Here is a 22,920-nt window from a genome sequence, read left to right as displayed (position 1 = left end):
ATTCTGAATTATTTTTTACGCAAGTTCTCTAGGTTACTCAGAGAAATCTTTGAGTCAAAGGCATTTTTACTTTTAAAGACAATGGATGGTTCTTATTTTATAGAGAAAATGAAAAATTCCGATGTAAATACACAGTTGTGCATTTGTGTATAATGATTTCTTTGCTCTTTGATCTATGAAAGAATGTGTTGAATAATTATGTTCTTAAAATGGTATTTTGAAAAATAACTATTAAATGTCTGAGCTAAAAGGATCTTCTACCCTGGGTAGATGTGTTTTAATGTGTTTTCAACACATTATAAAAACAAGACTGTTGATACTGATTTTGTGGCGTGTTTCTCACCCACTGGGCCTGCTGTGGGCGGTAATGAATGCATGAGGTGTTTACAAGCTGAGGGGCTGTCAGCGGAAGCAGAAGTCTTATTGAACTGAGAGCCATATGAGTAGTGGCCTTGTAATTTAGGGAGAGGCTAGTCTATAGTCCAGGTTCTTGGTGGGGGCCGATGGGACCATCCTTAGGGTTTGAAGGAGCACACTGAAATGCACAGGCATCTTCGCAGAGCCAACTGATGGGATGTCACTTCAGTTTCCCCTCCTCCCCTCCCTCGAGTGTTTACCAGAAACCGTTTCCCCTCCACCCTCGGGCTCTGCCTTTTGTGATCATCCTCACCGGCTGTGCTGTAACCACAACCGACCTCAGCGAGCCCTTAGCAGAACCATGCGATCCTGTAGAGCTGAGGCGCTGCAGTCACGTGACTGTGGGCTGCACTGAAGAGCTGAGCTGGAGATACCTCGCAGTTGTTCTGAGCCTGAGACTCACCTCAGGCAGCAAGAAGCCTTCTCGGGGCCATTGCTTTGGTTTCCAAATACAGAGTCAACCCATTTAGTATAAAAAGTAGCACATATCTCCAAGAAACTTCTAGACATGCTATGAAGTACCAGTGTATTTAGCTAATGAATACAGTGAAAGAAATCCATATTTTGCATAATAACATTAAATTCTTTCAATGGCCTATTAAGATCTCAAACAGATTTCAGATTCAGTATATAAATTACTCTGGTTTTTATTCTGATGACAATTTTTAATGTAATTTCCAAATAAATTACATAATTGGAGTCCTCAAGAAAAATATGTAAATATCATGCCTGACTGAGGGACTACTTGATCATTTTCTAATAAGGGAAAAAATATATATATGGTGATGATGCAAGTCTTATTAAGATATATTTACACAGTTGGAAGTCCTTTTAAAAAATATCCTATTCAGAATTAAAATATCTTCACTTCTAAAATAGCCTCTCTATGTTTTAATAGAGGGGAGTAAGGGAACTCTATTGGGGAGGCAGGTAGTGGGGGCCAAAGTAGGTGTCACCTTTCTCATACTTGTCTTTCAGATGGAACCCCAGTGAGCTGGTGGGTTGGAAGAACCAATGAAACACACACTTACTGGGGAGGTTCTCTGCCTGATGCTCAAAAGTGTACTTGTGGATTAGAGGGGAACTGCATTGATTCTCAATATTACTGCAACTGTGATGCTGACCGGAATGAATGGTGATTTCCATATAATTTCCCTGTGCAAACTGTAATTTTTTTATTGCTTAAGCTGTGTACTTTAGATAGACATTGGACAAGACAGTACAATAAAGAGAATAAAGTATTCCCTAGCAAGTGAAAAGGATAAACTTTGACATGTATGATGGACTTAACCTGAAGCCTAAAATATAAAGGTAGCTATTTCTGTTTACCTGTGAATAAATAATCAGACCCATTTTACTCTTCTAGTAAGACAAAAGAGGAATACTAGATTAATGTTTCCCATTCACTGAAAGTAAAATATCAGGCTTCTTAAAGTTAAGTTTAACCCAGTTAATAAGACAAACCACCCAAGGCTGACCCAGGGCTGTTTGCTGACCCCCCTAATTTCTAGTTGGGTTTTTAAATGGCCAAACAGAGGAAACTAGACAAGACCTTGAGTCCATGAAAGGGGATATATGGAACATATAACTGACTGCCCATAGAGCTAGAGATCTCAAAAGGCTACAAACCCAAAGAAAAAGTGAAAAAGGATGAATCTTCCAGTTAGCACTCTAGGTAGAAAAAAAATAGTTCCCTGAACATTCATGTCTACAGACCTGCCCTCACACTGATTTAGCGTCCAGATTCACATGACCTGGATGATCCTTGAATTAAGTAGACATGGCCACAGGTTGGAGGCACCAATGGCTTATGGTTGAATTACATGATATTTTTGTGCAGGCCTCACAGGATTCCCACAGATAAAATGCCACCGAACATGAGCTCACAATCCAGTGTTATACACAACACTGCAGGAGAGAAGTGGAGGCAGAAGAAACCACAGAGACGGATTGCATGCCTAAAAATCACAGATGATGGATACATTAAAAACATAAGATAAAATAAATATGTGAGCTGTCTGAAAAATAAACACTGGCATTGAAACATGGGAAAACAGTCATATACTGCTAACAGAGATGACTGGTTTACAATGGAACCAAATGAAAGTTTAGAAATGAAAATATTATCATTGAAATTTAAGACTTGTTGGACCAGATAATGGACACAAATGATCAGAAAATTGGTGAAATGAAAAAATACATGTAAATAAAGGACAGAATAGAGCACAGAAAAACAAAGTGGTAACTAAGAAAGTAGTGACATAGAGGAGTGGTGTGGAGAAGACTGAACATGTGTCTGATTAAGTTTCAAAAGAGAAAACTGAAGATAATTAAGAAGAGGCAGCATGCACATAGCTGAGAAATTTCCACATTTGAGGAAGTACTAGAATAACATGCAGGATAAATAAAAATAAATCCATATCTTGACACATGGTGAAATCAAAGAACACTAAAGAAAATGTTAAAAGCAGCAAAAATTAAGGGAAGACTCTTAAAAGGGAAGACAACTAGACAGCCAGCTGACCTCTGCTCAATAGCATGGATCCACGCCCACAGACGGGACACTCCCTTCATGGTGTGAAAGTAAAGCAACTGTCAAATTCTAAGTGTTCACTGTTTTCAAAAGTTAGTTAAAATGAAGACGCAGACAAACATATTCTGAAGAAATTTACCACCAGCAGACTCCACAAGAAGTCTTAAAAAAACATTTTTAAGAATAGTTTTCAGAATGAAAGAAAGTGATCTTATAAAGAAAGTCTCAGATGAAAGCAGGAATATTGAGGAAAGAAATTTATAAACTCAGAGGTTAAAAAATAAAACAGGTAAATACCAGACATCAATAACATATAACTATATATGGAATTGGATTAACAAAAACGATTGTGCTTTACAAAGGAACTAAAAGAGTGTTCAGAAATGAAAATGTCATTGAAGTTTAAAACTTGTTTTGTAAATATTTATTAGCATTACATTGCTTAATGTGCAGGCATTACAATTTTAAGTGTAACTTCTGAAAGAATAAAAACAGAGCATATAGTATTCAAATCAATAGAGGAAAGAAAGAAAAAATGGGATTTTAAAAATTTAATTAATCCAAGAGAAGATAGCAAATAAAATTTTTAAAAGAAGATAAAGCAACAAGTATGAAATAAGATCAAAATGTATGAATAATCATGCACAATAAATGCTACAAAAATATCCATGTAAATCCAGATATGTCATGTTGAATTAAAACCAAATATATCTTGTTTGTATACCTAGAAATATTGAAAGTAAAATGCTAGAAAAAAATTTTACCAGGAAAATACACAAAAAAGTAAGTAAATTTTAAAAGTCTTAATGTGGACAAGATTACTGTTATTATACTGGCACTTTTTAATTGCACCGGAAAAAACTGACAATCCTAAACTTGTATGCTTCTAATAAAAATGACTCAAAATGTATATAGAAAAATATTGACAGAACTGAAAGAAGAAACTCACAAATCAACCATGATAGGAAAATGTTTAAACATACATCTGTTAGTAATTGGTAACCCAAAAATTAATAGGATATAGATATTTTTTAAATGAAAACTGACAGCTTGATTTGTTAGACACATAAAATTATAGAATACATACTTTTCTCAAGCACAATGGCACATTTTTGCAAACTGATTTCCCTTATGTTCCATAAAGCAAAACAAAGTTTTACAATCGTTATCACATGGACAGTTTCTCTGATTATAATGCAATTGTGTTGGAAATGAATAATAGAATGATTATGTGTGTGTGTATATATATATATATATATATATATATATATATATATATATGTAAGGCAATTCAAAACAAAAAAATAAAAACAAGGAAATAAAGATTGCATTATTCATAGAAAATATGATTGTCTACAAAGAAAACCCCTGAGTATCTCAGACAATTCTGAAGATGGAAACAAGGGTTGGGGACCAGCCTTACCAGACTGAAGATGCTGCAGTAATTAATACAGCCTGGGTTTGCCAATGAGATGAGCAAAAGCACAGCATAACCCAACAGAGAGCCCGAGTGTTTTCAAAACATGGAATTCTGGGTGGTGATAATTGTGTTGTCACCAGTCCCTTTTTCTACCGAACAATTATAAGACGTGAAAGTTGACCCAATATTTCTCCCCTGTAGCTTTCTCAACAACTCAAAGCTCTGTTATATCTCAAACACGACTACTGAAAATGAACAGTAAGAATAATTTCTAGAGCACTAGGGACTAAAACAAAACGGAGGTGATTTGGAAGTTCTCTTACTGAAGGTTTAAAACTTATGAGAAATTATCATGTCTAGATATTCAATGTTTACAAATTTTGGGGAAAAAGTAGAGAAGCAAGAAAAAAACTGAGATATGACTATAGATTAGGCAGTTCTGAATGAACCTGGTGGCCATGGCAATTAATATCTTATGTAAAAGTGTGAGCAGTTGGGAATGGCTGGTATTAATAAAGAACTTTTAAATACGAATTGTTTAAAATTGCCTCAGATTCAGGAAGGCACTTTGCAAACAACAAAATGAAAAAGACTCTATTATAATATCTGACTTCATACACACAACATGAATTATGATTTTCCTTCAGTGTTTTCAGGCTCTATATGCACTGTTAGTGGTAAAAACAGAATTAAAGTGTAGCTTTTCACTACATTAAAAAGTGTAGCTTTTAAATTGTTCTTTGAAATTCAAGAATCTTCAGTTAAGTAATGCACTGACATTTTTCTTCTAGGGTATTTTACCAAAATAGCAATCACGTGAATTAAAGTACTTATTTGTAACATTTACCGATATTTAATACCAGGAATTAATTTTGTGCATTATCCCCACATTTATAACAAAATTAATTTCCAGACTGGCTTCCCATAATCCAGTAGCACCTTCTGGTTTGTGACAGCCATTCCCAGCAAAGCCAGGTGTTATGTCGTTGAGGTGACCTGCTTGTGTAATTCCATCTGCAGGGATCACAGGGGCTTACCAGATAAACTCAGGTTGTTTTATTTAGTCTGATTTTTGTAAACAACCTAATTCAAAAACATTGTTTTTTAACTTTCAAGATATGTAATCCATATCTTACCATATGCACTGCCAGTCACTGTGTCAAAATTTTTAAACAAAATAAAAATCTTAATAATTAAAAAATTTCCACCTTAAAAGAACATTTTAATGCCTAAACAGGATTGTAATGGTTAACTATTAGGTTATGCAGGTTTTTGAGGCAGCAAAGCTATTAGTCTGAAACCTATGAAATTACGATGTTTTTGACCTGAGAAAGCGGCAGATCCTAATGCTTCGGCTTGCAAATGAAGGAGGGAATGGTGGCTTTGTGATTGTTAGGAATTAAAACTAACAAGGTTCTACACAGGCACAGTCGTCAGAATGATAAATTAGACAAACTATTATTTGTCCATAAATCAAAAGAACAGATGTAATTGAAGTATACAAGAAAAAAATATGAACAGCTTTTAAAGTGTAGAAAATCTTCTTACTTTGTCCAGAGAAGACATTGGGGTGCAGCCAGCTTACCACCCAGTCCTCTGGCCGCTCATCCAGTCCTTGTTGTCTTGCAACCACAAACATTAATGCTTCCCCAAATGTCACTTACATGGTGATATTCTTATTGTTGCTATTGTTATTATTTATAATGTCCACTAGGTTTCCTGGGGACATCGATGGTGGCTTTTATGTCCACATCCCCAAAACACAGGGCCTCGCACATAGAAGATGTGCAGTACACATTAGTCGCATGAATGGATGGTGACAGTCACTGACAAAGCATGCATTACCCACACACTAATGTTAAGAATGCATCGTGTCACACTTACATCTTGGTTTTGAATCAGCATTTTGCTTTGTCTTTGTTTTTAAATTTATGGCATCAACAAGTAAGGAAATGCCTAATAACCATGATAGGCATTTCTGAACCTTTAGTAAAAAAAATTCTGACAATTGAAAATCTAACTCTTGTCAGTCAGGTGTTTTTTCAAGGCAGGTTGCTCTTCCATTGTAAGTTCTGCTTTTAAGTATTACACAGTGGCTAAAATGGAAAGAGCAGTGAGTGCTTAATCACCTTGAAAATGTCATCTCAAGCGTGTGCCCATGACCGGATTTGGGACCTGCCAGCTTTCTTCTCTGTGGACAGGGAGATGGACAATGGCCTCTGGTCCTCAGATGACCTCATTAAATACATTTCTATATCTGTAAATGTTCAGATGAGCCGTTGGATTTCCCTGCTGTTAGGCATTTACAAATTTAGCTTAATACTTCTTGAACTGCAATAAAAGATTGTTACTTCTCTGTATGTCATTCGGAGGAAGGTGAAGGTGGTTGTGTTTGTGTTCTAGGACCAGCGACACAGTCATCCTCTCCTGTAAGAAGCACCTGCCGGTCACTCGGGTTGTGATGACAGACGCAGGCCAACCACATTCTGAAGCAGCGTATACACTGGGGCCTCTGCTCTGCTGGGGGGACAGTAAGTAGTGTCAGGAGGAAGCGTCTTGAGTCCTGACAATAAATGCAGGTCAATGTTTTCATGAGAAATTTAGCTGCGTGGGTTCACAAGAATGCTGTCTCTCTTGATAATCCATATTTCATGAGGGGTGTATTAATTTATAAAATAAGTGTATATTGTCATCTTAATTGAGAAAAATATATTACCTCTGGATTATATGTCTCTTCTATAGTATCTAAATCAGACTACTGCTGTGAAGTCATGGAATCAACTGAAATATTGTCACTTGGTCAGCAAACATTTAATATTTACCTACTAAGTATAAAGCACTTTGCTGCATGCTAAGGTGTCTAAAATTGGTAAGATAATAAGAAAATGAGAGGACAGAACCTGTCAAATATACCTGTTCATTAATGCCTCCTTGCAATTATGAGTGTTTGCGTAGGAAAGTTTCCAAGTTTGGCAAAAGACAGACGAAAGTTGAATGAACCTGAGACAGGATAAACTTAAAGAAATTCATGTCCAGATACATCATAATCAAACCTCTGTAAACTAAAGACAGTGAGAAAAATTTTGAAATCAGCCAGAGAATATGATGCATTATCTATAGGGGAACACCAGTTCAAATGACAGTGAATTTCTCATCAGAAATGTACCGGCTATAGGAAGTGGCAAAACATTTCTCAAATGCTGAAAGTAAAGAATTGCCAGTCCAAAATTCTATATTCAGCAAAAATATCCTTCAGGAATGAAAGTTACATAAAGAAATTCTCAGATGAAGGAAAATTGAAAGCATTCATTACCAGAAAGCATGCTTTAACAGAATTTCTAAAGGAGGTTTTTCCAACAGAAGGAAAACTAGCAGAAGGAAATTTGGGACATCAGGAATAAAAAAATCAGCATTAGACATGGTAAATATCTGAGTAAATATAATATACTATAGGGATGGAGTCCAGAGAGCAGTTTCCAGGCTCTTGACCTCATGTGGAAAAGTGCTAGCTCAGGTAGTAGAGGGCCATCAGTTGTAACCAGTTAGCCATTAGCCACTAATATAACTGCTGTAGCTAAACTAGCAAGTGTGGACTGAGGCTAGCTAGTGCGGTTAGCAAGTGCGGACTGTTGATTGCAGATCGTGTTAATCCTACTTCCTGTATCTTGCCTGGCCATCAGCAAGACTGGGGTGCAGGAAGACCCCTCATTGGGGTACTGGTGAATGTTTGCTTTTGTGTCTCAACCAGCCGTCATCAAGAATATAGTGGTATGAATCCCTATCCATGGCTCCGTTGGTGTTCCTTTTTGGCCTCGCCATATCCTGCGTTCTTGTGCCAGGGGTAGCAGGAGCTGAGTCCCTGCATTACATATGGCGCAGTGAGCAGGGTCTCAACCAGCACTGGGAACAGGAAACGCAATTTGCCTGGGAGAAACATGACCCCTCAGTAAATTGGTTGTTCTCTCAAGCCTCCGGATGGCATACCATCCTCTTGGCCATGGTGAACGTCACCTGCCTTTTGGTAGTCTGCTGCTGCCTTGGGCTCCTAAAGTTGTGGACATCTTATACTGGGGCCATCACCCACTCGGACACCTGCTGCAGCAAGCAGTATTCCAACCAGGTAAGAATGATGTCTGACTCTGGGCAGGAAGACATGTGGCCCCCACACAGTGTGTGGTGCCCAGTGGCCACTGTTCTCAGGAGTTGGACCCCTGTGGAGGGGTGGGAAGACGTGGACAGCTCTCCAACCAGCATAGGCCAGAGAAAGCGAATGTCATTGCGGCTGAGTGGGCTGGGAAGTGTTTGCTGAGGCAGCCCAAGTGCAGGACTTGTAGTCCCAGGAGGAAACGCTTGCTGAGTCATTGGTGGAGGATGTGGGTGAGGTCAAAGTCATCCCTCACCCCTGGGTTGAGGGGGACTTGGGGCCCTTGCCCTGCAGAGGGCACATGTTGTGAGGCCAATGCACAGCCCTGGCAAATGACTGTGGACTATGGGAAATTGCCTTCCATCCCTGATTTGATGGACCACTTGACTCTTTGCTTGGGAACGTACCACCATGTAATGGAACTGGCGGATGTTTGCTTCCTGTGTCTCGTCGGGCTGCCAGCAAGACTGTGGAGCAGGAAGAGCCCTTGTTAGGGTACTGGCAGATGTTTACTTCCTGTGTCTTGCCCAGCCACGAGACTGGTGCAGGAAGACCCCTTGTTGGGGTGCTGGAGGATATTTCCTTTTTGTATCTGGACCAGCCACCATTGAGAATATGTAAGCACCTTGGATGTGAGCCACTATTGTTCCAGCACAATACCCTGAGAAACCTGGCTGTGCCCAGAAAGGCTGGTGATACCCTGAGAACTCTGGCTGTACCCAGGAAATCTGGCTGTGCCCAGAAAGACTGGCCGTACCCTGAGAAACCCTGGCTGTACCCAGAAAGTAGGTGGACATAGAGCGACAACCCCTGGGACTTTACTTGAACTGGACTGAAACTGTTTCTCGTGAGCTGGGTTCCTGGCACAGGGCCCCTCGCAAAAGACACTGGTTGTGTAGGGTGTGAGGCGAGACTCTGGAGGGGTGGCGTGTAGGGACGGAGTCCCAGAGAGCAGTTTCCAGGCTCTCGACCTCACGTGGAAAAGTGCTGGTTTGGGTAGTAGATGGCCATCAGCTGTGACTAGTTGGCCATCAGCTGTAACCAGTTAGCCATTAACCACGAATATAACTGCCGTGGCTAAGCTAGTAAGTGCGATTGTGGCTAGCAAGTGTGGTTAGCAAGCAGATTGCAGTTAGCAAGTGAAGATTGTGAATTGCGGGTCGTGTTGATCCTATTTCCTGTGTCTCACCTGTCCGCCAGCGAGACAGGGGTGCAGGAAGACCCCTCGCTGGGGTCCTGGCGATGTTTGCTTTTGTGTCTTGACCAGCTGCCATCGAGAATATAGTGGTATGAACCCCCTATCCATGGCTCCGCTGGTGTTCCTTTTTGGCCTCACCATGTCCTATGATCTTGTGCAGGTAGTGGGAGCTGAACTGCTGCATTACAATACCATTCTTCTATTGAGTTATTTTAAATATATTTCAGGGTTGAAAGAGAAAAATACAACATTATCTCATATGGTTTTTAATTTACGTAGATGTAATACAGGTGGCAACAAACTCAAAGGGGACTGGCTAAAAGGATGAAATTGATGGTAAGGTTTTACAAACCACTTGAAGTAGTAAAGATAGAATCTAAGAAGACTGAGAAAAATTAAGTATATATATTATAATCCCTAGGACAACCAATAAAGAAACCACTATAGACAAATAAAAATTGAATACTAAAAAATGTTTAAGTAAAAGGAGACAGAAAAGGGGAAACAGAAGAACAAAAATTAGAACAAACATGAAAAAAATAATAACATGATCTAAATTCATTGTGTCAACATTTGCATTTAATGCAAATGGTCTAAGCAAACTAAAAGATACATTGTAATGACTCAACTATATGCTGTCTACGAGAAACTTACATCAAATATAATGACATAATAAGTTAAAAGGATGGGAAAAAAGATATACTCCACAAACACTGATTAAAAGAAAGCTGGAGTTTCTAAATTAAAATCTTTGCTTGAAAGCAAAAAAAAAAAAAAAATTGATACGGGCCGGCCGGGTGGCTCAGGCGGTTGGAGCTCCACGCTCCTAATTCCGAAGGCTGCCGGTTCGATTCCCACATGGGCCAGTGGGCTCTCAACCACAAGGTTGCCAGTTTAATTCCTCGAGTCCCGCAAGAGATGGTGGGCACTGCCCCCTGCAACTAAGATTGAACACGGCACCTTGAGCTGAGCTGCCGCTGAGCTCCCGGATGGCTCAGTTGGTTGGAGCGCGTCCTCTCAACCACAAGGTTGCCGGTTTGACTCCCGCAAGGGATGGTGGGCTGCGCCCCCTGCAACTAGCAACGGCAACTGGACCTGGAGCTGAGCTGCGCCCTCCACAACTAGGACTGAAAGGACAACAACTTGACTTGGAAAAAAGGCCTGGAAGTGCCCACTGTTCCCCAATAAAGTCCTGTTCCCCTTCCCCAATAAAATCTTTTAAAAAAATAAAATAAAATATTTATTAAAAAAAAAATTTGATACAAAAAGGGGTCAAGAAGACAAAAATCTTAAATGTGTATGCTAGTAACTGAGCTTCAAAATACATAAAGCAATAACTGAAAGGATATAAAGGAGAAATAGACAAATCCATAATTATAATGAGAGAATTAAATACTCTTCTCATTAACCTATGGGACTAATAGAGGGAAAATCAGCAAGGATATAGAAAACCTAATTGTCACCACAAACCAACTGAATTTAATTGACATTTATAGAACACTCTACCAAAAGAAGAATATACACTTTTTTCAAAGGCCCAGGATCTTTAACCTAGATACAGCATATCCTGTGTCATAAAACAAACTTTAACAAATATTAAATAATTCAAATCATACAAAATACATTCTCTGACATAACTGAATTAAACTAAAAATAACAAATGTAGTGAGAAATTCTCAAAACACTTAGAAATTAAACACCAAACAAATAATACATGAGTCAAGGTTTCAACAAGTACTATAAAATACACTGAATTGAATGAAAATGAAAATAAAACATATACTGTGGGATGCGGTTATAGGAGTGCTTAGAGGAATATTAAATGCTTACATTATGAAAGAAAAATATCTCAATTCAATAATTCTAGCTTTCACCAAAGGAAAACAGAAAAAGAAGAAAAAAATAAACTTAAAGCAAGCAAAAGGAAGGACATAATAAAGATAAGAACAGAAGGGAAATCCATTCAATTAAAAGCAAAACACAATAGAGATTAAAAAAACGATTTTTTTTTTAAAAAAAGTCAATAAAACTGCTAAGCTTTCAAAAAGAGAGAAGATAAAAATTACCAATACGAGGAATGAAAGTTGGCATATCATTACAGACACCACAGACATCAACAGTATAATAAGGGGATACTACAAACAACTTTACACACTGAATTCTACAACTTAGATGAAATGGGCCAATTCCTTGAAAACCACCAAATATCAAAACTCACACAAAACGAAACAGACAATTGGAATAGACTTAAAAGTATTAATGGAATTGAATTTTTACTTAAAATCTTCCAAAAAAAATATATCCAGACCACGATGATGTCACTGGTAAATTCTACAAAAGAAGAAATAACACCATATCTACACAATCTCTTCCAGAAAATAGAAGAGGAAATTATTTCCAATATTTTATGAGGCCAGTAATGCCCAGATACCCTAATGAAACAAAAAAAGTGCAAAATAAAAAAATAATAACTACAGATAATGTCATGAGATGCAAAAATCCTCAACAAAGCATTAGTAAATAATCCAGGAACATTTAAAAGAATCACCAACTGGGGTTTATCCCAGGTTGATTCAGTATTTGAAAATCAATCAGTGTAATCAAACATATTAAGATTCTAAAGAAGAAAAATCATGTCACATGCTTTTTTCTGCATCGATATGAACATGATAATTTGAATTATTATAACAAATTCAACATAATTTATATTATAATAGCATACACAATAAAAATTTTTAGCAAACTAGGAATAAAAGGGAACTTCCTCTGCCTAATAAAGGGTATATATGCAAAACAGCTACCAACATAATTATTGGTGAAAAACTGTGCTTTCCCTCTAAAATTGGTAACAAGATAAGAATATCCAATTTTACCACTTCTATCATACTGGAAGTCCTAGCCAGTGCAAAAATGTAAGAAAGGAAATTAAGTGCATACAGCTTGGCATACAAGAAAGAAAACTTTATTCACAGATATACCGTATTTCCCCCAAAATAAGACCTAGCCGGACCATCAGTTCTGATGCGTCTTTTGGAGCAAAAATTAATACAAGACCTGGTCTTATTTTAATATAATATAAGACCGGATATAATATAATACCCAGTTTTATACTAATTTTTGCTCCAAAAGACCCATTAGAGCTGTAGGTCTGGCTAGGTCTTATTTTCGCGGAAACATGGTATGTATGATTGTCTACCCAGAAAATCTCAAGGAATCTACCCAAAAAAAAAAAAAAAAAGACTAGAATTAATAAGTGAACTCAATAACATTGCAGAATACAAGGTCAATACAGACAAATGAATCATAAATGCTAGCAATGCACAATTGGAAACCAAAATTTACAAGACAGTATCATTTTTAACAGCTCCAAAAATCTAATACTTAGGCATACATCTAACAAAAACATGTAAAGGATCTGTGAACTAAAAACTACTAAATGCTGAAGAAAAAAATCAAAAAGTATAAATAAATGGAGAGAGATACTGTATTTATGGATTGGAAGACGTAACATAGGAAAGATGTCAGTTCTCCCCCAAGTCGAACAGATACTTCATGAAAGAGGATATAAGAATGGCAAATAAGTACATGAAAAGATGTTCATCAGCTGATAGGGAAGGCAAATTAAAACCATCACACCAATTTAAATTGCTGGGGAAAAAAATACTAACAATACCAAGTGCTGGTGAAGATATGACAAACCTGGATACATTGACAATGGAAATTATAAATGGCACGGCCATGCTGGAAAACTGGCAGTTTTATAAGGTTAAACATATACTTATGAGGTGTGATCTAAAAATAGTGAATGTTTAAATAAAAAAAAATATTATACTAAAAGACACATTGCCATTAAGCCCCCTCAAAATACGTCCCCTCGCTTCGAACACACTTATCCCCTCATTCTTGCCACTTTCTGAAGCAGTTCTGGAAGTCCTCTTTCATGAGTGTCTTTACTTCATCCTCCATCATGACAACGCTCCGTTTCACACATCACTTCTGGTATGGCAATTTCTGTCAAATAAAAATTTAAGTGTGTCCTCATCCACCTTATTCACCACATTTGGCACTGTGCAACTTATGGCTCTTTCCCAGTCAAAATGACCATGAAAGGTAAACGTTTTGAATTGATTCAGGACATCAAGGCAGCCATGACAGCACAACTAAAGATATGAAAGAGGGCTTCCAGAACTGCGTCAGAAAGTGGCAAGAACGATGGGGTAAGTGTTCAAAGTGAGGGGGAGTATTTTGAGGGGGATTAATGGCAATGTGTCTTTCACTGTAATAAATTGTTTTTTAATTTAAACATTTCCCATATTTTTTGATCACACCTTATACCATATGACCCTGAGACATGGAATTCTCCTGAGTATTTACCCTAGAGAAATGAAAATCTACCTTCACACAAAAACCTTTACACTAATGTTTATAGCAGCTCTATTTGTGATTGATCAAATCTGGAAACAACCATAGTATTCTTAAACGTGGACAAATAAATGTGGACACTTCCATCATGGTGCATCACATGATGGAATACTAGAGTACAATGGAATGGACTGGAATGAGTCTCAGAGGCTGGATGCTGAGTGAAGGAAGCCAATCTCAAAAGGTCACATACTGCATGACTCCATTTATGTGACGTTTGAAAAGGGGAAGCTATACAGACAGACTAGATCATGGCTGCCTGGGCTTAAGGTGTGGGGAGGGTGTGACGGGAACAGAATAGCAGGAGGAAGTGTTTAGGGTGATGGAAATGTCCTTTATCCTGATTTTGCTGGTTACACAAATCAGTGCATGTATTAAAATTCACCCCCCAAAGTCAATTTTACTCTATAAGTTAAGAAGTAATATTGTCCTTAAAACAAAACACAGGCCATTTCCCAAGTGATTATCCCTTCACTCAGTTGCAGCCATGTCCAGCATCTTAATCCTTGAAAGAATCACTACTTGGACATACATGTTCAGAAAAAAACCAAAATGAAGGTTTACATAGATAAAGCATTTAATGAAAAAAACACGTCGGAATATAAAATATAATTTTGTTTCATTATTTTCACTGTCTTTTTTAAATATTTATTCCAAAACAGAGTCATTTTGGAATTCTGCTTCCTTCAATACTGAAACTTCATACCTGCATTTCCCTACATTCCGAGAAGAGCTTAGCGCTGATGTATCTTTCTTTTTTAAGACGACAGCTTCTTCTGGGGTGTTCATAGAGAATTTGGGGATCACAGACTTCATCAGGCTCGAGCTACGCGGTGAGTCGCCCACTCTGGACAAAGCCACGGGTGCTCAGCAACAGAGAGTAAAACAATGATTCAGGAAACACACAAGTCTGTACAATTTAGTGCTGCCTTAATTCGATGTGCAAGCAGGACATTAAACCAAACTGGTCAGATAACTGCTTACTAAATTACAAAATTATTTGACATTACTGACTAGTCACATTGTTTATTCACGTTTGCAAAGCTCAGTTCCTTACTGTCATTATTTCACGGAGGGCTTTTAAAACTCTATGAAGATTTAGGGCGGCGGGGCCGGCAGCGCGGAGCAGCGGGCGCGGCTCCTGGGAGCGGGGCGTGCGCCGCGGTGCTGCTGCCAGAGCTGGGGGCGCGCCACCACCTGTGGCATCCCCGCCGACGCGGTGTTCTTCCTTCAGGGCACATCGTTGGGCTGGGAGGGCGCATAGGCGAGCCCGGCGCTGCAGCTCTTCCCGGCCTCACCTAGCTGGTGTGGCCCTCGCGGCTGGCTGACCCACACGCGTGTGGGCCGCGCGCGCCCTCCTCGCCTGGTGATCTACCTGTCCCGCCGGCGGGATTGCCCGCTGGCCGCGCCCCGTACGCTCGTGGCGCCCCCCTGCCCCACGAGTCCGCCGCACTGTGCGCGCGCGATCCGCCTAGAGGAGCGCGCGGTCAAGGCCAACCTCACGCCTTTCCGTGCCGCCCACGTTAAAGGTCGAGGTCCAGAAACCACAGGAAGCGGCTTGAATTGGTTTTGCTGGAGCATTCATCTGGGAGCAGTCGTTTCGCTAGGAGGCACTGCCTGCCTACGGCAGAACCAGAGCTTGGGGACCCGCTGTGCCAGCCCCACTGTGCCTCGGCGTGTCCTCGCTGATCTCCCTCTGCGGCCAGAGCTTTTTCATCACCAAGCCCTCCCACCAACGCCAGCGCCTTCACTGATATGTTAAGGACACTGGCATGTTCGCGCCGGCCCCAGAAGCAAACTGGAGAATGCAGTGTGGTGGTGGAGGAAAGCAGCGGAGTGAGTGTTCCAGCGAGCTTCTCAACAGTCTGTTCACGTCACATGTCTCGTGGAGGGCCATTGGCGGAAGCCGTCGCGGGAGACCTGAAAGCTTTGGTCAAGATTATCCCTGTTTTCGTGGCTTTGATACCTTACTGGGCAGTGTTTTTTCAAATGCAGGCAACGTATGTTTTACAGGGTCTTCATTTGAAGAGTCCAGAAATTACTAGCATCGTAACCACCCCATACATTTCCAGCAGCCTGGATGAGCACGTTCGACGCAGTGTTCATCCTCCTGTCCATTCCCTTCAAGGATAACCTGGTTGATTCCACTTCGGGAAGAAATGACTTATTCCCGTCGCCCTTAGAAAGGATCGCCATCGGAATGTTCTGGGTGATGTGTTCTGTCTTCACTGCTGGTATTTAGGCAAGTAAAAGATCGGACTTCGCACAGAGAAAACCATTAACCAGTCCATTGGAAATGTGTATTTTGCTGCTGACTTGCTTATGTGGTGGAGAGTCCCTCAGTATATGCTGTTTGGCATTAGTGAAATATTTGCAAGTATAGCAGGTCCAGAATTTGCATCCTGTGCAGCGCCCAAGTCCACGCAGAGCGCCATCATGGGCTTGTTCTTTTTCTTCTCTGGCATCGAGTCCTTCCTGGGCTCGGGACTGCTGCCGCTGGTGTCCGTCAAGGCCATCAGGTGGATGAGCAACCACGCAGACTTCGGTGATAAAATGGCTGCTATTTGAACTATTTTTTCTTCTGGCTGCTATTCAGGAGCTGCCCTCCTACTTTTCCTTATTATTTCTGTGAAATACAAGTGTTAGCGACCAAGGGCAAACGGGAGGCCCAACAGTAGGAGGGCCTGATATTTCTAAAGTCCAAGTCGGGTCCCTTAGAGAGATGGTCCCTGGAAGTGACTGGCTGGGTGCACTGAGGAAGGCAAGATTTTAAATTGCTGTAAATGTCTGACTTTCCTAAAACTTACATGACACTTGGACTGGTTTCTCCTTTTCGTCTACCCAGAGGAACTAGGTAAGTAAGTGCCTTACTGTGGTTTGTCTCGGTTATGCTGGGCTCTCCTGAAGCAGAGACACAGAAGTACATTGCTTCTCATCAGCAAAGATCTCTGTCCATCTTGCAGCCGGCTTCCTCTTTGACAAAACCCACAAATCTGGAGATTGCTTAGTCTTGGGAGACTACACATATCTTGGTTAATATCTTAGTATTTTAAACAAATATTATTTCCTTCCCACACATCATATGATCTTATTTTGTCTTTTTTGATTAATAAACTTCTACTTATATTAAAGGATGGGAGTGTTTATTAAGAGATATAAGTGTGGTCAAATGCTGCAAAGACTTTAAATGGAGGTCATGTTTATGGTTTCTTTCACATCTTGACATTGCAGGTTCTTCGGTACAGGGCGGTAATAAATATGTTTATCTGCTGCTTCAAAGAACACTTAGTTTTTAAACTATTGACATTGCTTTTGTTTTTTCTTAAGAACATGCATCCAGAAGTATTTAAGACCATGTGTTCTATCTCAAGCTGTAAAACAACTTAAAAGAGTTTGATTTTGGGTACCATTGTGACTAATGACCGATCGTGCGTGGGGGGGGGGGTGTAAGGAGAAGATTCTTTTGAACAGAATTAATGTAATTAAAAATAATGGAAAGTGTTAAATGTGAACTTGAACAGTTTGGCTAGTCACCAACTTTTGGATTGTCAATTTTTACATGTATGTGGGGGTTCTAATTTTGTTAAATAAACTTCTTTATTTGTTACTGTAAAAAAAACTATATGAAGTTTTAAACCACCTTTAAATAAACTCACTTATACGTGTGAAACCAGATAACATGTTAGTTTTCTTTCTGTAGGTAAATATCTCTGCTGCTTAGGCTTAGCAAGATAAATAGTAAACTCTGAGGAAGAATATGTTAAAATCAGCTTTGTTTTTCTTCCTCCAGGATACAGATTTATTTTGCCCTCCTAGCCAACTCAAAATGACACTTGTCTGTATCATTGTGTAATGACCAGTGGGGAAAAGAAGGAGGAGGACACGCTAGAGAGGGGCTAATTGATTTATTTAGCAATATCTAATCAATTTAGTTAGTAATATCCAATAGCAAAAAACACAGGTAATTAATAGAATATGCTAATGACAGAAAGTAAATGTGGTTAAGACTAAACTATATACATTGATAAAAATGTCACGTCAAAGGAGTACACATACATATAAGTTTAAGAGATCCCAACATATGTTTACTATTGATCAAAAGTCACTTGGCTAAATACACATGTAACATCAATAAGGAGTATCCAAAAGCAGTAATCAACTTTATAGGAGAGCAACTACTACAATAGATGCCCAAAGCTCACCAAACCATAGGAAAAACAACACTGGAACAGTGAGAACTCAAAACCTTGCCAGGTCTGCAGCTGGGAAAGCTAAGATGTCTCCCACTGCTGCTTGCTAGTTCCCAAGAATGTTACTGCTGTTGTCTTTGTTGTTGGTGGTGGTGTTCCAGGAAATTAGGGCATCTTTTGATGCTGCAAGCTGCAAGCTATGTACAGGGTACAGGTTTCTAAAGATGCTAGAATGATGATAACTTATCAACAAAAGAAGCCTTTACTGTCCATTGAGGCAGGTGACTATCTGTTACTCTGAAACAATCCACTCCTGAAAAGCAGTCCTGAAAATAGCAAATCTTCTGAATAGCAGTCTCTTGAGACAGCAATCAGTCAATCCCTGTGTCACCTGAAGTCTGTCTTAGGCACTTTTTCAGATGTAACTTAGAGCCGTGCTCCTCGTTACTGCCGCCCCCTCTGGGAATGGCCAGTTCCGGGAGGGTCCGCCACTTACTGTGATAAGAACATTGTTTATCCAGCCGAAGGGCTAGTTCATCCGGACAAGCGATATCTACTGTTCCTGCTTGGGACCATCGGCCCAAGGCCTTCCAAAGCCTGGCAACATGCCTGTCACGTCGTCCTAATGTAACTTAAGTACTACTTCACTTCATCTGCTGATGCAGGCGAAACAGACAGAAAGCAACATCATCTCGTATCTCCCCTACTCCGGAGAAGGAGACCAAAGGGGGAATTTACTCAACCCCCAATCACAGCACAGACTTCTTTTAACCCTAAGCTAACCATCACCTCATATGCAGTAACAAACAAAAGCTAATATACAAAAGTTAACATCAACCAATGAAGGCAAATTGTCTTCAACATCTTCCCTACACACTGTCACAACATGCTTTCATAAGGAGCATGTCATGGTGCTTTTCTCATGTCTACTCGGGACTAAATTTTCTCCCCTGTGAATTAATTTGAGCAATTTTTGCATCTCTGTTTCAAGCTCCTGCAGAAGTGACCTTTTCCTTTGATGTGGGGAATGGGCCTTGTGAGGTCACAGTGCAGTCTCCCAGGCCCTTTAACGACAATCGGTGGCACCACGTGAGGGCAGAGAGGAACGTCAAAGAAGCATCACTTCAAGTGGATCAGCTTCCTAGCAAGACCCAGTCTGCGCCTGCTGATGGGCACACCCGCTTACAGCTCAACAGCCAGCTTTTTGTGGGTGAGTCTTGTTGTCCTGTAGCCAGGCTGTACTGAGGCAGAGATGGACAGAGAGAAATCGTAACTATAAAAGCAGTGATGATAGCAAGTGCAGTCAACTACTCAATCAGCACATGTACCAAGAGCTCAGTTAGTATTTAGTATTTCTTTCCATTGATTACTGTACCCAATTTATAGATGAGGTAGTGGAGGCTCAGAGAGATCAGTGACTTGCCCACAGAAACTCAAATGAAAGAGAAATCCAGACCCATGTTGGATAGATTGCCGAGCTTGCACTCAATACCATAGATGATTTGTGTTTGTTTCAGTTACATCTTATCAATACTATTTACAAAACAGTTAGCAATGTTCAGTCATTTTTCCCATTTCACTTCTCAGTGCAGTTAAAGAACCGGCTTTGTAATTGGGACAGAATCTTCTGTGTCCCCTTAAAAATAGACCATAGGACACCAGGTCAGCAGAGGCAGCCCCCTGTGTCTACACAGCAAGACTCAGCCCAGAGCCTGGCTGCACTCAGCCCTGCCCCCACCTCTGCTCTCTCATTGCAAATGTCAGATTCAGAGCCTGGCTGGCTCTTTACCCTCACAGCCCATTCTGTAAAAACTAAAGCTCTAGTTAGTGGAAGGCTTCCCTTTAATCTATTTGCTTATTTTTTATTATTGCTTATTTTTCCCAAAGGGAGAAGAAATATGTTTGCTACATTACTTTTCAGACAACTGTATTTTAATTTGGAAACGAAACAGATTAAGGAAGTAATTCTCACTTGGCCATTTCTCATGTGTTTTAAAGTAAATAAGGACACAGTCCAATTAAAAATTGATATAAATCACAAATTAACAGTCTGCTCTGCCTTAGGGTACCCACAATATTTATACAACTCATCTCCAGGCAGCTGCTAGTTATGAGTCAAGGCATCCCTTCACGTCATCAAACTGAGGACCAAATTAAACAATTTTGTTTTCTGATACATAATCCTGAGCGTGAATTAATGTAGTTTCTGGGCACAAAATTTGCATGAAAATCTACCTAGAATCAGCATCCCCACGAGGATAATGTTTCTAAAGCCTAAGAAGCTAATTGAAAATTCAGATTTGCAGTACCTACCCCAGGCCCACAGAGACCTAATCCCTGGGGATAAGCCCCAAATCTATTTTCAGCCTGTACTCTAGGTGACTGCTGTGCTCCCATATTTGAGATTAGGCTCCCATGAGACATGATAGAAATAGAGAGAGGTATGTATTATTCAGTTAATGTCATACCACCTTACCTCAGAGCCAACAGGATGGAGTTAGGAAGCCTTGAGGGCTGAGATTTTGGTTTCCCTCTTCTAGCTTCTCTTTCTTTGCTCCCTCTTCAATTCCTTTTCACAGCTATATTATTGAGAGTTCTTCAAGTAAGAATTAGTATTATACATATATGCAAATTTATAATATACATTATATATTAAATATGAATATTTCATATTGCAAAGATTTTCAATTATATAACCATTATTATACATATCATTGTTTTTAGATTTAAACTTTAAAAGTCATTGGTGATCTTTAATTTGTTCTTTATAAAACAATGAGTGGAAAAATCTTTTGAAATATAACTTGAAATATTTTTAGAATAAATATTTACCAAGTTCAAGTTAAAACAATATTTTTGTTAATGTTTAGTCAGTGTCATTCGATGAGTCTTAATATTTGATCACAGCCTATGTTTTCAAAATTCTATTTGTTCATAAAACTTGTAACACATTACTTTTTGGACATTATCTATGTGGCCTCCGTTTGACATAGAGAGGAAATCCGGAGTAAGAGTTCAGGACTGCATTTGCATTTGCAATGTTTCCCTTGTAGGTGGGACAGCAACCAGACAGAGAGGCTTCCTGGGATGCATTCGGGCCCTGCAACTGAATGGGCTGGCCTTGGATCTGGAAGAAAGAGCCACGATGACGCCCGGAGTGGAGCCAGGGTGCCCAGGACACTGCAGCAGCTATGGACACTTGTGTCGCAATGGAGGGAGCTGTAGAGAGAAACACAGAGGTGTTTCTTGTGACTGTGCCTTCTCTGCCTATGATGGGCCATTCTGTGAGAATGGTGAGTGCGACTGAGGAGGGTTACAAAGAAATGATGCCGGTCTTAAAGACTGTGAAGATCATTTCTGTAAAGGAAGGATATGGTGATTCTCCGTGCTAGCTGAAACAGAATTGATTGTTTCTGTCTCAAATCCCTCTGGCTAACTTGGGAGGAGGTATGGTTCTATTCTTGAGAAGTCAGTAACCGCTTCTGTTATTAATAGATATGGTGTCAGTTCTCTCTGGATTTCTCAGAGGACCTCTGTGCAACAAATGCCCTGAGGAGAACAATACCTTTAACTATACATGTACACTGGACATTTAATTTTATATAAATTTAAAAGCATTTGGGGAGCAATAATATTTTTACTCAATCCTGGGTAATGGAAGTATGGGGGGATTAGTTATCTTTTTACCCAAACTTTTTTTAATGTTATAATTTATAAATTAAAAAGAAAACAACAGCAAAGCATGCTATTATTTCTCTCTTGAGTTATTTAAGGATTAGAAATATTCTTTAAATATACATAAAGCAAAACCCTTGCACTTATAGAGAGGTTGCCAAAAAATGTATACATGTTTTAAGAGAGGGGAAAAAAACTATTAAAATCGTAATACTCAATATATACCAGTAGCAAAAGATGAATACAAGTCACGTTTGACTTCTGCAATTACAAGAGGTGCTCAAAGTTGTTACCGTCAGTATCCAGGCGCTCTTGATTACGGCGAACTACTGCTTCAGCAACGTTGACCAATGTGTCCACTTGTATACATTTGTTCGGCAGCCCCGGTATATTGCAATGTCGATGTAAGACACGCCCAAAACTGTAGAGCAGTTTAATGAGTTGATTTGAGTCAAACTGACAATTGCTGGGAAGCAAAATCTCAATGGAAAAGAAAACACTTCTGAAAATGGCAATTTTGCAGCTTATTTGTACATTAGAAAAAGAGGAGGAGACATAAGGAGTGTTACATGAAATCCATTGGTGGTAGATTAAGGGGGTGAGAGAAAGCAAAGCTGAGAAATCTCTGGGATTGGATGAAAGGTAAATTGGAGAGACAGATGCTTCTTTTACATTGGTGTACAGGATAGTTACTAGTTAGCATTTTACAGCACATAGAGATGGTAACTGGGACAAGAACAAGGAGGGATTCTGTACTTTCCTGCTCTGGTGAGGTGGGTTGTGCCCTGAGGGGTCCGGAAAAGGGGATGACTGACTTTCCAAGGGCCTGTTACCTTAGGTGCAAAAAGACAATAGACAGGCTCACTTAAGGTAAAGATGCACCTTTCTCAAGGAAGCTACAGGCCAAGGACGTGACTCCCA

The 22,920-nt window shown here is 39.7% G+C and overlaps 1 protein-coding gene and 1 pseudogene across 1 annotated transcript in view; both read left to right on the top strand.

The window, feature by feature from the left end:
* LOC117031552 (contactin-associated protein-like 3) overlaps window positions 1–22,920 on the top strand; it is a 195,914-nt gene that overhangs the window by 147,017 nt on the left and 25,977 nt on the right. The window contains exons 14-18 of the mRNA XM_033122038.1: window positions 1,396–1,552; window positions 6,774–6,901; window positions 14,797–14,967; window positions 19,316–19,534; window positions 21,378–21,617. Coding sequence (XP_032977929.1) covers window positions 1,396–1,552; window positions 6,774–6,901; window positions 14,797–14,967; window positions 19,316–19,534; window positions 21,378–21,617 — 915 coding nt within the window. The remainder of the gene's footprint in view (window positions 1–1,395; window positions 1,553–6,773; window positions 6,902–14,796; window positions 14,968–19,315; window positions 19,535–21,377; window positions 21,618–22,920) is intronic.
* Window positions 15,073–17,123, top strand: LOC117032015 (solute carrier family 15 member 4-like; annotated as a pseudogene).

Source organism: Rhinolophus ferrumequinum, chromosome 12, assembly GCF_004115265.2.
Source record: "Rhinolophus ferrumequinum isolate MPI-CBG mRhiFer1 chromosome 12, mRhiFer1_v1.p, whole genome shotgun sequence".
Taxonomy (NCBI): Eukaryota; Metazoa; Chordata; class Mammalia; order Chiroptera; family Rhinolophidae; genus Rhinolophus; species Rhinolophus ferrumequinum.
The sequence above is the reverse complement of the archived record's forward strand: the minus strand, read 5'-3'. Positions and strand labels throughout refer to the sequence as shown.